At 34.4% G+C, this 14,608-nt stretch overlaps 1 protein-coding gene across 7 annotated transcripts in view; it reads left to right on the top strand.

The window, feature by feature from the left end:
- PSD3 (pleckstrin and Sec7 domain containing 3) overlaps window positions 1-14,608 on the top strand; it is a 789,820-nt gene that overhangs the window by 410,433 nt on the left and 364,779 nt on the right. For 6 of the 7 annotated variants that reach the window (XM_047855372.1, XM_047855373.1, XM_047855375.1 and 3 more), the window contains 4 exons: window positions 6,774-6,968; window positions 7,069-7,149; window positions 9,126-9,238; window positions 11,971-12,029. In XM_047855372.1, coding sequence (XP_047711328.1) covers window positions 6,774-6,968; window positions 7,069-7,149; window positions 9,126-9,238; window positions 11,971-12,029 — 448 coding nt within the window. Of the gene's footprint in view, window positions 1-771; window positions 899-6,773; window positions 6,969-7,068; window positions 7,150-9,125; window positions 9,239-11,970; window positions 12,030-14,608 lie in introns of those variants that run through there. The other variant, XM_047855378.1, reaches the window with a different exon arrangement.

The following is a 14,608-nucleotide window of genomic DNA, read 5'->3' as shown; positions in this document are numbered from 1 at the left end:
TTTAGAACAAACATTTTAGAAGATAGCATTACTAGGTAAATCTAGGTAAAATATAGGATGGCCAGTTAAATTTGAATTTCAGATAAACATTCAATGATTTTTTTAGGTCCCCTGTGATGTCCCTGTATGTCCCATGCAGTATTTGAGATACACTAAAAAACTATTTTTTTGTTTTATGAAAATCATATTTAAGTGGGTATTTTTTTTTTTTTTAGGAAATGTGGCAATCATAGTATGATAAAAAGGTTATGAGAATGCCTGGTGATCAGACTCAATGATCTGATCATTCTTTTGATGATATCACATTTGTTTGGAGGTATGAGGTGCAGGCCCCAGTGAAGCATTTTCTAGAACACAGTGAGAACCTTTGGGGAAGTTTTTTCTACATTTAAGTGACTATTAGGGATTTCACCTTATGAGATTATAAAGTTACTTGATCAAGAAGAAAAAAATAGCTAGCAAGAAAAGGAAAATTCAAACTACTGAAAGCATCTAATATTCAACAGACTAGATGGACAATGTCTTCTTTATTCTAGGAAAAAAAATGGGGTGTTATTCCTGCTGAGAGGCATCATCCAGTTTGCTTTATCAAGTATGAACAAGGCTGGGCTGCCATTGTTGTTTCTGCTCTTGATATACAGTGGCCCCTGTGTTCTGGTTCCTGTTTTTATTGGGGTTGTAAAATCATTACACAAACCCCAACAGCAAGCACTCTGCCAAGAAGATGAGGTCATAATAATATGACCTCATAGGGAACTAGTTCCTTAGAAGCCCTGGTGGACCAGCAGACACTGGAATTGTGGAGCAAAGAGTGCTGGGAAGGGGCTTATAAGATTAAGTATGGCCCAGGCATGCTAGGCTCTGAGATGGGTTCTTTTTGGTGTCTGTCTGATTGCTGGTGAGTATGTATTGCCATTGTATTGCTAGGCTTCTGACTTAAAAGAAACAGTCTCTGTTCTTGTTCAAATAATCTCATAAATTGTGAAATGGGGCAGAATGAAACCACCTAGGAATGGAGGTATTTATCTTCACTTTATTCCTCATTTCTTTTTTACTAAAGGTTTTTTCAAGAAGATCCAGAAAAGTCTGATTTGTACAGATTTGAAAATTACCTCCTTTTGTGAATGTGGGGAAAATGAGGTGAAATAGACTGAGACAGGCAAGAGAGCAGAAAGAGGAAGCAAACATGAGGAATGAAAAATAAGAAATAAGAATGACTTTGACCACTACATTTTAAAAAATATATGTTCATTGGGATAAGTCTCTTATATCTGAAGAAAATCTTTGTAGTACTGTACATGTAGTATAATTATACTCTTTACATAGAGTGATTAAATATATGCCATGAATTTGTCATGGAAAAGAATAAGTAGCAGTTTAATTGAAAAGAAAATTCTTTGACACTTGTTTCTTTTTTTCACGTGATAGCTAATATATAGAGTAAGAGAATGCATGAGAACACAACTCCAGGGATTTTCTTTTATAATTATAAAAAAATTACTTGATTGAAACTAAAACAGTTCTTAGAATAAATATTTTACATTTCTACCACTTATGTGGGAAAACACAAAATGTAAGTTGCCCTTTAAAAGAATTTTCTAATATGAGTTTACTGATTATAGGTTTGCTGTATATAATTAAACATTCAGCTTTCTGATAGGATAAATTTTATAAAAGTGGGTGGTAACTCTGTAGAGGAAGGTTTAGGATGAAAAAATACTTAAATGTACTTGCATGAGGATTTCATCATAATGTAGCAGTTTATTTTAATTGGCATCTACTTCTGTTGGAAAACTGTTTAAGGTGGCTAATTGTTTAAAGAAGCATTATCAAACATCTTAGTTTGACTAGAGCAATTCCAGTTTGTATATTGTCCTGGCATTGACTGTGGTTTAACATCTTAGTTTGACTTTAAAAAATGAAGTCAGTCTGGGTTTGATAAGCTTCCGCTTGGTACTTGTAGCTTCTCTGCAGTTTCCTCTGGAATGTGTGAAGTTGAAATGTGCATTGAACAGAATTTTTGATGAGTTTTTGGGGTGATGGTGGGGTTTGTGGGGTTCGTAACTGATGGCCAAGAAAGAATTCTTGAAGATGTCTTTGGTGCAAAAAAGGTAATTTAATTAAAGTAAGGGACAGGACCCCTGGGCAGGAAGAGCTTCCAGGGACCATGAGGACAGACTGGTTATATACTTGGGAGTTGAGGGAAGGTAAAAATCAAGTGGAAGTTTCCAAGAGCTTTTCATATTAAAGAAGCCTCACAGGGTACTGGAGGCCTTGCTATTGGCAAGCTAAGGTTGTTTTTCCCTCAACAAAGCATTAACAACAAGACGTTGGGAGCTCCTGGAGAAATGTTTTAGTCTTCTAGCCTCAAGTAGTTGTCAGTGGGCTTCAGGTTATAAGGAAATTTAATTTTATCTGCCATTTCCTTCTGCCTTTGTTTCCCACATCACTATGGAGAGGTGATATTGGGGCTCCAGGAAACTGAGTGAATCTATAGGTTTCTGGAGATTAGGCTGTTGATAAGACTGACTTTTTCTTGTAATTTACTAAGATGTTTGTAAATTGATGGAGACCCAGGTCCTGCATGACTGTGATCTCTATCAGTTAACCATTTACTTTTCCCCTTTTCCTTTGTTCTTGGGCAGCCAGGAGTGCCTAAGGAATAGTAAACATACCCCACCTGGGAGTAGGGAGTATTTGGGTCTGTCAGTTTGCCTTATGCTCCATCATCATTTTCACATAGTTGAGTCTAAAAGACAAAGTGGGATAACCTCTCTCTTTATCCCTCCCCATATCACTGACTTTCAAGGACAGCCTGTGGAAGACTTGCTGATAAGGGAGCTTGGAGAGGAGTTGCAAGGGGCATTGAATTCCCTCAGGTCTGTCAGTGGTTAGGGAGGTCTGGGACTGCACAGCCCTTAGGAGCTACTTGGTGTTCAGTGGCTGGAACTGCCTTCGAGTGATAGTGAACATGAATCTGCAAGGCTGCCACTTAGCTAGTTGGTAGTAGGAAATGGGATATTGTAAGTTAGGTAGAATAAGTGACAAAAATAGAGATTGAGCAATTTTGCTTAAAAATCTATTCGTTTTTGCTATAATGATTTTTGTCATTTATTGTATGCTGTAAGTTTACAACTAATTTTTTATTGGTAATGACTCTTTCAAACTTCGTAACAATTATAATTACATATTTAATGATTTTATTATCCCTGTTCCTTCTTCAGAGTGTCCTGATTTAGACAATAAATGGTTACTTATAATTCAGGCTAAGTTAAAGAACTATGGGATAGAGCAAAAACACACAAAATTAGGCCTGTGAGCCTGTTCAGCCTAGCCTAGAATGGCTTTTAAGTTTTGAAAGGTTGAAGAAAAAAAAGAAAAAAAACAACAAAAAGAAAGAAGCATGTATGACAGAGACATTATGAGGCCTTGTCTGAAATATTTACTGTCTGGTTCATTACAGAAAAATTCTGACTGTGTCAGGTTTAGGGTCTATGGTAAGTACATTGGAAGGCTACGTAAGCATAGTTGTTTATCATGAACACATCTTTGCCTATTTTCCAAGTTAAAGAGAGGATTTGGAAGTTACTCTATTCTTGTTGGTTTAGTGTTACAAATGCATTATGTAGCATTCTATAGCCAGGTTCTAATTTGTGACCCCTTTCTAGAGCAGAGGTTCTTACAGTGTGGTCAGTGGGGCTTATTGTGACTCTTTCAGGAGGTTAATGAGGTCAAAGCTATTTTATAATAGGAGTACAGCATTATTTTCCTTTTTCACTGTATTGATATTTACACTGATGGTACGAAAACAATGGAGGGGGCTTTAGCACAAATCAAGGTGTAGCAGTGAGTCACACACAGAGAGTCGGGACACCCAGGCTTTTCTTTCTAGGAAGCAGCTTTATTGATGCCAGCACGGGCTCAATGGGCTAAGACCCAAAAGGCTGAGCCCCAAATGCAGTGGGGGGTTGCTTTTTGTACAAGTTTTGCTCCTTTCTTTCCCATATGTGGTAAAATACAGTCTGCATGGGCGGTCTATGTTACAGAGTCTTGAGGAATGTCACCCACACACACACATAGCCAGGTTGCCTTTCCTAGTCTTGAGGTTTTCACCACATTCCTTAGGGAGGGCCTCTAACACAAAGGTAGTGGCACCAAACTTTCCAAGTTGTTATTATATTCTTCATTACCATGTACTCAAAGAAACAAAACTCACCTAAAAATTCCTTTATAAAGCAGTACAAAATAATTACATTTTAACCTTTTTGTACGTAACTTTTTTGTTTGTTTCAAGTTTTTATTTAAATTCTAGTTAACACATAGTGTAGTAATGGTTTCAGGGGTAGAACTTAGTGATTCATCACTTACATATAACACCCAGTGCTCATCACAAGTGCCCTCCTTAATCCCCATCACCTAAGGCCATCCCCCTATCTGCCTCCCTTACAGCAACCCTCAGTTTGTTCTCTATAGTTAAGAATTTGTTTTTTGGTTTGCCTCCCTCTCTTTTTTTTCTTTTATGTTCATCTATTTTGTTTCTTAAATTCCACATATCAGTGAAATCTTACGGGATTTGTCTTTCTCAGACTGACTTATTTCACTTTAGCATAATACACTCCATCCATACCATTGCATACAGCAAGGTTTCATTCTTTTTGATGGCTGAGTAATATTCCACTCTATATACATACCACATCTTATTTATCCATTCATCAGTCAGTGGACATTTGGGCTCGTTCCATAATTTGGCTGTTGATAATGTTGCTATAAACACTGGATGCATGTGACCTATCAAATCAGTATTTTTGTTATCCTTTGGGTAAGTACCTAGTAGTGCAATTGATGGGTTGTAGTGTAGTTCTATTTTTTCCAGAGTGGCTGCACGAATTTGCATTCCCACCAACAGTACAAGAGGGTTCCCCTTGCCCCATATCTTTGTCAACATCTGTTGTTTCCTGTGCTGTTAATTTTAGCCATTCCTTTTTATTTTCACATGTGATGAAATGGAAAATATGCATAAAGCACTTCTTCTCCTGATGGTTTTCCTTCGGACAGCCTTACATGTAATTAAGTTGTGAGTTACAAACTAGTTGCTTTTTGTGAAATGCCAGTTTTCCTTCAAAGTGTAACTGAAAAACTATGATTATTGGCAAACATTTTCTCAAAAATTGATAGAGTGAGTCTATTAATACTTTAAGAAAACTACTGACTATATTTGTTGCCAACAGTACAATTTGAGCTTTCAGTCAAAAATTAGAATTTTGGAATATTTCTGTCTGCCACCAAAACTTTGATATCTTTTCAATACTTGAAGACTTCTCTGGAGATAATCATGGCATTTAATAAATGTAACTTTTAAAAGTATTATATAGTGAAATGTGTAACATATTTTGCAAATGACCAATGTATGATGCAGAATCATGCCTGGGTAAAAGATCCATTTAAAGTGTAAGACAGGGGCACCTGGCTGGCTCAGTCACTGGAGCATGTGACTTTTGATCTTGGAGTCATGAGTTTGAGCCCCATGTTGAGTGTAGAGATTACTTAAAAATAAAATCTTAAGAAAAAGTAAGTGTAAGACAAATTTTAATGTGAGTACAAAAGGTTAATTGATACTTTATTGCAACTAACATTTAAGAAACTATCCCTTGTTTTATTTTGGTGTCCTATAAAAAAAAAGAATATAATTATCTGTAAAAGATTAAAATACTTCTTATTTTTCTAACTAATAAGCTGGATTTTCTTTCTTTTTTTTAAGGTTTATTTATTTATTTTGAGAGAGAGTCAGCATGAGAGGGCAGGGGAGGGGCAGAGAGAGAGAGAGGGAGAGGGAGAGAGAGAGAGAATCTCAAGCAGGCTCTACACTGCCAGCACAGAGCCCAGTGCAGGGCTTAATATCATGAACCAGGAGATCATGACCTAAGCCAAAATCCAGAGTTGGATGCTTAACCAACTGAGCCACCCAGGTATCCCTGGATTTTCTTAATATATTTCAACCAAAACAATATTATTGTTTACAAATTAAATATAGAAGTGGCAGTGAGAATCCAGCTGTCTTCTAGTAAGCCAACTATGAAAGAAATATGTAAAAAATGGAAATAATTATTGCTTTTCTCATTAAATTTAATGTTATTATTTTGGAAAATTATTTTTAATAAAATATTTATATCATTGAAATGGGTTTATTATTTTTTTTACTTTTTTTAATGTTTATTTTGACAGAGAGAGAGAGAGAGAGAGAGAGAGAGAGAGCATGAGTGGGGGAGGGGCAGAGAGCGAGGCAGACACAGAATCCGAAGCAGGCTCCAGGCTCTGAGCTGCCAGCACAGAGCCCGACGTGGGGCTCGAACTCACAGACCATGAGATCATGACCTGAGTCGAAGTCGGATGCTCAACCGACTGAGCCACCCAGGCATGCCATGAAATGGGTTTATTATTTTTAAGTGAATTAATATTTGAAAATTTTCTTTTTAAATTACTTATACAGTGAATATCAATAGATACAACTCACAGAAACATGAAGGTAACTAGAGTCCTCTGTATTTTTAAAAATGTAAAGGTCCTAACTGCTCATAAGGGGTTTAAGCAATCACTTCTTCAGTACATTGAAATATATTGCTGTAAATAGTTTTATGAATAATTAAGCCTAAAACTATCCCATTTAAAAGTTTTTCATTTATTGCTACAATATGATAATTTCATCAGCTATTTTCCTTTTTTTGTCACATAAGAAAAATCTTTTTAATTTTTTTCTTCTTTATCAATTCTCACAGCAATGCTGGGGTAAAAACAGCACTACTAGAGACTCATTCTGAGATGGGGAGCACTGAAATTCTGGAAAAGGAGACCTCAGAAAGTCTCAGTAATGGTACCAGCAGCAACATAGAAGCAGCCAAAAGGTTGGCCAAACGCCTTTATCAACTAGACAGATTCAAAAGATCGGATGTCGCAAAGCACCTAGGCAAGAAGTACGTTCTGTACCAAGGCTGGTGTCTGAATGTGTCCGTGTGTGTTGTCTTGTTTAATAGCTTCAACTTTAATAACAGAGTCTATCCTGTTTTCTTATAGCAATGAATTTAGCAAACTAGTTGCAGAAGAATATCTGAAGTTTTTTGATTTTACAGGAATGACACTGGATCAGTCTCTCAGGTATGATTAAATATCACTTCTGTTCTTTTTTGCCTCCAAAAATTAATTCTGAGAAGTAATGCTGAAGCTAAAGTGTGATTTTTAATTTTTTTAAAACCCATAGTGACTTTGTAATCTTAGCTCAGATTATTCTATAGTTATTAAACATAGCAGAAAGAAAAATATATTGTTTTTATGAAATCCTATATGAACTCATATTTTGCATCTAGCAGATGATGTGGTAAAGAATAGTGACAAAGTAAGTCTCGAGGAGGAGTAGAATCTGTGGGAACTTGGTTTTTGAATGATCAATTTAAAAAAAGGCAGTTTTACAGGCTGTAGAATTATACATTTTTTTCCCTAAGCATTTGTTTACAATAGCCAAGTTGCCTTTTAAGGTGATACTTTGGTATTAACTCATGAATGGAATAAAAACGACTATCCACATAATAATCAGAAAATATCTGCAAAACTGTTTCAGCACTTTTTGCTGATCCATTCAAAATAGTGTCATAAACACACTGATCCTCACTTTTCACACCACTATTGTATTGTAAATTTCTAAGAGCCACTGCTAAAAGTAAAACTTAGTCAGCATTTACTCTTATAAACTTTTTAACATGTCAGCGGTTGGAGGAATTCTGAGATCATCTGTGTAACCCTCTAGTTTTATAAGTCAGGAAACTGTGCCTTGGGAGGTGAAGTGAGGATGTTTGGATTAGAATGCACAACAGTGACTTATTCTGTGGCACTTTGCATGAATCAATGGCACTCATAGGTTTTTCTACTGAAAACAAATAAGGGCAGAGGAAAGATCTATATTTATGCTTTACTTTCTGATGTGGTTTATAAAAGTTATGAAAAATTAAAGTTTGGTCAGTGTAATTTAGATTTGACAAACTAAGACAGCAACATTTTCATCATAGAAATAAGGTTTTATGTATGTTTCCACAGTAAGATTTTTTAGAACATTTTAAAGGATTTTTTTTTTCTATTCATCTCATACTTAGGGAAGTGCTTTGTCTAGTGAGGGTCATCTGAGTTTATCCATAATAGACAGTACTCTTAGTGACTCAGATTTAGATTGGTGTGTTGTTCTGGGCATATTTTTATTTTTCAAAGAATTTTTATACATACATTAATTTATTCCTAACCCAAGAAATAATTTATAGTTTTAGCTCCCAATTTCCTTCCCATATAAAAGGTAATAATATAATATGATAATAGGCAAAATAAAATAAGAGAAATCTACTATACACAAAATAATATAATTGTAATTTTAACAATGTGTCAATGACAAGTATAATCATATAGCAAAATGATAAACTGTGATCCATGTATAGTTTTAAAACATAGCCTTCATGGTTGTAGGTTCAGCCTTAAGTGTTCTTTGGTTTTTATCTGACTGATCTTTTAAATGGCTATTTGTCATTTAGTCATGGGAAGTTACCACCTTCCCAAGGTGGTATTGTTATTGCCTTGTCCATCTTTGTATTGACATTTTATAGAATAAAATAAATTTATATTGAATGGCTATATAGTAAGTGATTTTGTAAAAGAATAACTGTAGAATATCTTCATATAATTAATTTCTCTTTATTTGTATACTTATTTGAGACAGAGAGAGAGCTAGCAGGGGAGGGTCAGAGAGAGAATCCCAAGCAGGCTCTGTGCTATCAGTGCAGAGCCCGGTGTGGGGTTCAGTGTTACGGATCATGAGATCATTACTTGAGCTGAAATCAAGAAATGGACACTTAACAGACTAAGCCACCCAGGCACCCCTAATTAATTTCTTATTATATATGAATTAATTTTATTTTAATTTTTTAAAATGTTTATTTATTTTTGAGATAATAAACTCAAAATAAGAGACAGTTGGATGCTTAACCTACTGAGCCACCCAGGCACCCCTATATGAAGTAATTTTAATTGTCAAACATAAAGAGTATGGCAATGTTTTCTAAAGTTTCACTTTTTTCCCCCTAATTCTTTTTTAGGTATTTCTTTAAAGCATTTTCTCTTGTGGGAGAAACTCAAGAACGAGAGAGAGTTTTAATACATTTCTCCAATAGATATTTTTACTGTAACCCAGACACTATTGCTTCACAAGGTAATCTGATGGAAATGTTTGTATTTCAAAAAACAAGGGCTATTTTTCTCATTATTAAAGTTATATTTTATTGTGGAAAATATGGAAGATTATACAGAAGAAAATGAAAATCATCTAGTTATCTAGAGATAACTATTATTAACTGCTTGATTTATTTCCTTCCAGTCAGTTTGTGAAATATTTAATGTCAAATTGGAATCATTACAGAGTTTTGTTTCCTGTTGTCCTTCGTTTTCATTTGAGCGTTTTCTCATGTCATTAAATATTCTTTAAAAAGCATGACATGTAATGACTGCATGATATTCCTTATTCTTCTTTTAATTAATTTTTACTTAGTTTTCCAGTTCCATACTATGACAGGGTGCTTTAAGTTGCTCATGCTGTCACTCTGAGATTTTACATGCAAAGCACATTTTAATGAAATGCTAGTTTTCTTATTTCTTCTTCCTATACATCTGACCCTAAACCCCTTGCATGTATGCTTATTAATTTTGTGGTTAGTTTTGGAAACGTTTACAAATCTCACTGGAGTTTGTGGTGTGTCTCCAGTGCTTTGGTTTGATATTCATTGTAACAACACTGACCACTGAATTTGGTTTATGATTTTAATGAACTATGAGTTTATGTTTATTGTACTAATTTTAAAAAGCAAGTTTAAGCTATTTAATTGTTGATGTACCCTATCAAGAGAGGTTTTTCCTCCATGTCAACTCCTGCAATAAAGCAAAGTTTTCATGATTTTAGGTCAGGTGCTTTCATTTGCAATTGGAGAATCTTTCATAAACACAGATTCTGGAAGAGATCACTAGGACTAGATGCATTAGAAATGGCAGTTATCTTTGAGCTTCAGTATTGCCAGTTAAGTGTACATGATATTGACTAAAGTGATTATTCCCCAGGTCTCTGGTCTCCACCCTCCAGGCTATAGCTAAATTAACTAACCATCTGATCATTAAAGTCACATTCTTCTCTGTAAAATGGGAACTTAATTTTCTTTAGTCCTTTCTTTGATTATAGTTAGGCCTATTGTAATCACGGAGTAGAGAATGAAAGGGATAAAAAGGGAGTTGTTTCTATTAAAACCTTCTTCATATCTAATAAGATGTTAGCAGTCCTTAGTGAAAGAAGGAATATGGATGTGTACCCTCAACTGATAGGGATATTTTAGAGTTGGCTGCTGATTTTTCTAGATGCTTTTAAGGAATTTGTTTTAATGTATTTAAAATTTAATAATAAGCTGGAAGTGGAATGAATATACTTTTGGGCATTTGGTAACATCTCCTTAGAGGCATTAATAACAGAAATCACCTACTATCCTCAAAGGCATACTTTGAAAAATAAGCTTTTTGTTTTTTAAGATTTTTTAAAAGTTTATTTATTTTGAAAGAGAGTGGGAGAGGCGCAGAGAGAGAGGGAGAGAGAGAGGATCCTAAGCAAGCTCCACACTGTCAGCACAGAGCCTAATGCCTGGCCGAACTCATAAACTGTGAGATCATGACCTGAGCCTAAGTCAAGAGTCAGACGTTTAACTGACTGATCCACCCAGGTGCCCCCAAATAAGCTTTCTTTCATTCATGAATTCAGTAATTAGAAAGGCCTTTCTGTACATTTGGCATTCATTAGTAAGATTTTTCTGCATCTGCAACTGCTATGGACAGCTATACTTGGATTGAGAATTGCAAGAAAAGAATGAGAAGTATTTCTAAGGTTTGGAAATGAGAAGCTTAATTCTTATTGCCTTTTCTTTTCCTCTATAAAGTAAGAAGAGAGAGCAATGTTTCCATCCAAGTGTGAAATGATCCTTCTGGTTTGAACAACATTTTTTTTGAATATTTAATTTTTTAATATTTTCAGATTATTCCAGTATTTTACTTTTGTCTGATCCATAGTATCCTGTGCCAGTAGCCTACATGTTGCCTTTAAAGAATTGTCACGAAAAAGGATAACTATTCCTCTTTTTTAGCCAGAGAATAATACCCAGACAGTACAATGAAAGACCCAAATCTTGGTTTCCTTTAACTTTTGCTTCTTTCTTAATTTACTTTCCTCTCAGAAAGTTAAAAAAGAAGGAATAGTAGAAAATGGTTTATTTTATTTTCTGTATCTTGTGTTTCAAAAAATTAAGAAAATATAAATAAAAATATAAAAATTATCTCACTATCCAGAGACAATAATCTTTTAATATTGTTATGTATTATTCTAGATATATTTAAATGGAACTATACTGCATTTAGTGCATTTTTCATGTAATAATTTACTATGAAATATTTTTCTATTTAAACATGTATACTTGGACAACATTTTTAATGACTTAAACATAACAGTTTTATTTTTGGAGGGTTTTATTTACTTGTTCCCCATTGTAAGCAATGTTTCTTTGGATATCCTTGTATTTTGTATAGATCCTTATTTCCTTAGTGTAAAGCCCTGTAAGTGGATTTACTGTGTCAAAAGTAAAAGATTACTGTTTCAAAGCTTACAATGTGTACTGTCAAATTCCCCTCCAGAGAGGTAAGAATAATATACTTTACCAGCAGTAGAGTCCAACTTTGTCACTGAAGTCCCTTTAGTAATTTATTTTTATCTATTTTTTTGTCTCCCCAAATATGATGAATTGTGCCTAGCCACATTATTGTGTTTTCATAGGTTCTTAGTGTATGCTATTTAATGATAATAACAAGGCCAACAGGAAATAGTGAATTAATGCTTTCTTTCCTTGTCTTTCCCCTTAGATGGAGTCCATTGCCTCACCTGTGCAATGATGCTTCTTAACACAGATCTCCATGGCCATGTAAGTGTAGGTGTGTGAAGATGTCTTATACAAATTAAAATGTCTTGGGCTTATCTTTGCTTTTGTGTTCATACATATTTATTATCTGCTGCCCTTTCTCTCATTCTCTACTTGACAGCTAGGTAAACATAAATCTTTGGAAGAAGAAATAACTTACTTTACATGCTAGCACAGAGCTTAGTTTTAAGTGAATACGATATCATGTACATGTCTGGAGTTGTTTTGTCTGTAATGTGTGTGTTCTGTATCTTCTTTCTCCAGTAGATGGCAGAGGCTGAGCTTTTACTTTTTTGTTTTTGTTTTTGTTTTATTTTGTTTTTGGTTAGCTATTAGAGTTGATATCTGATGGAAAGGGGATATAAGTTAGATCTGAAAATGTTGACTGTGTTTTCACCAAATACAGTAGTGAGTCTTAAGAACTCAGCCTTTTCTACATTTCTCAGCTCACCTGGTCTTTTACCAGTTAAAATATCAAAATGATATAATTACTTTCTCTTCTTGTATTTAAGATGTAGAATAAACTTAAATTTATAGTTATTATACAAGCTTTCCTTTTGTAGATGTGGAATTTTAGCATTTACTTAAACTATTTATATTAGAGAAAATAAGAATGTTTTAGCTTAATATAGGCCAATATATACTTATTTAGCGCAAAAACTTTTTCATACCCTCCAGTCCATTTATTTTGAAGAGAAAACCAGGTTTCTTGTAATTAAAGAATCTAAATCATCCCTTGATTTGCTATATGATTTATCTTACAATTAAAAGAACTAAAACTCAGTTATCAGTCCAATTTCGTTCTCCTATTTCAAAAGGCCACATAATTTCCTTAAGGCAAAATGGAGCTCTATGGGACCATTAAGATGGACTGAAGGGAAAGAAGTGTTCTACCCTCAGAAGACTGAAGAGGAGATGTAGTTAGTGACAGTTAGTTTAACGCTGCCTTCACAAATCTCATGATACTCAACCAAGAAATTCCTTTTGCAGTTTGCATCAGGTGAATTTAGAATAACTGAGTGACTTGTTGACATGCATAACATGTGTCCAGAGATGATAGAGATTAAGAATGTAGATTTTTTTCAGGGGACATTTTGGAGTAATAGCACTGTAATACATCTTATGGAAATGAAGGTACTAGTGAGCCTTCAAATGAGGATCAGAATCTAAACTCATCCAGCTTGCCAAGGGGAGGATGAATCAGTGGATAGTCCTGACCTCTGCTTTTCTCTTACCAGTGAAGCAAGTTTTCCCTGCTTTCCTCTTTCCCTGTCTTATGATAACAGTTGCAGTTCTGTCCCCTTCTTTTCTTCACACTAAATTTCTCAACCTTTCAGCTGAAAGAGACAATTTTGAGTGCTCTTGTCCACATATAACTTTGGTCTAAATCAGAGAGTCCCAGCATGAGGGATCTTCTTCACATGAGTTATTTTGAGGTCCCATCCATATATGATGGTTGTACATTTAGTGTCTGTTTACTGAGAAAATGTGTAATGAAAAAAAAAAAGAATCAATTCTTATTTAAAGGTTGAGGATCTCATAGAACTTCTGTGGAAGTTGCTAGATGCGAGATTGGTTTCTATTAAAAGGTAAATTACCTTTTAAAAAGCTAATATTGCTTTAATAATACTTTCAAATAAATATGTAACTTATTAATCACAATAATTTGAAACAGGAGGAGATAAAGGTGTGAGGTTTATTATTTATTCAGATAAGTCAGCATGCTTGATATCCAACTAGGCATGGGCACCCCAGTGTCTATAGCCCATAGGTTCAGAACCACAGATCTTGGATTTGCTCTTGCTCTGTCTTCATACCTCCTTCGAATATTTGAAAAGAGATTAAATGAAGCATCATACTTCTTTTTGGCAACTAGAATGTAAGAGTTTATCAGTAAGATACAGCAAACAAATGAACAGTTTATTATTAGCTTGAGTTATGCCAGTCATACATAATTAATATTTGGCTGTGGTGGCAGAATTACATATATAAGAGGAAGAATATTATAAGTACAAGTAAATCTCTGTATATCATCAAAATCATGTATTTAATGATTATTAGTTCTTAGCTTTGTTTTTGAAAATGTATGCTTTATACTTAGGGTTGTCTGTTGTTTAGGTTTTGTATACTAGAGTTTTTTTAATCCTTATTTACAATGCATGCTGTTAAATGTTAAAATAGATAGTTGTTATCATGAGAACTAACCATATGAAAATGTGTTTCTCTTATCTTCAAACTATGGATTCATTTAAAAAATAAATTTTCCTTCTAGGTGGTAAGTTTTTATCCATAATTCTGGATGTAGCTTCTCTTGCATCATGGTTGCCTGATTTTTTGTTATCATGTTTGTTTGACTTATTAGCATGGACCCTTTGAAGGTGAACCATTCAAAATATAAAGTGGTTCATTTCTAACCTTTTCCCCTTTTCACCTTCCTAGGCTGTACTGCCTAGGCCATTACCTCTCATTACTCAATCCAATGTCAGAATAATCCTCTTGGGGGGTAAACTAATAAACCATTTTCTTTTTCTTTCATACCATTGTGCCATGATAGCATGACCTTTTTAAGAAGTACCAAGATA

The sequence above is a fragment of the Prionailurus viverrinus genome, chromosome B1 (genome assembly GCF_022837055.1).
Source record: "Prionailurus viverrinus isolate Anna chromosome B1, UM_Priviv_1.0, whole genome shotgun sequence".
Classification (NCBI taxonomy): domain Eukaryota; kingdom Metazoa; phylum Chordata; class Mammalia; order Carnivora; family Felidae; genus Prionailurus; species Prionailurus viverrinus.
The sequence above is the reverse complement of the archived record's forward strand: the minus strand, read 5'-3'. Positions and strand labels throughout refer to the sequence as shown.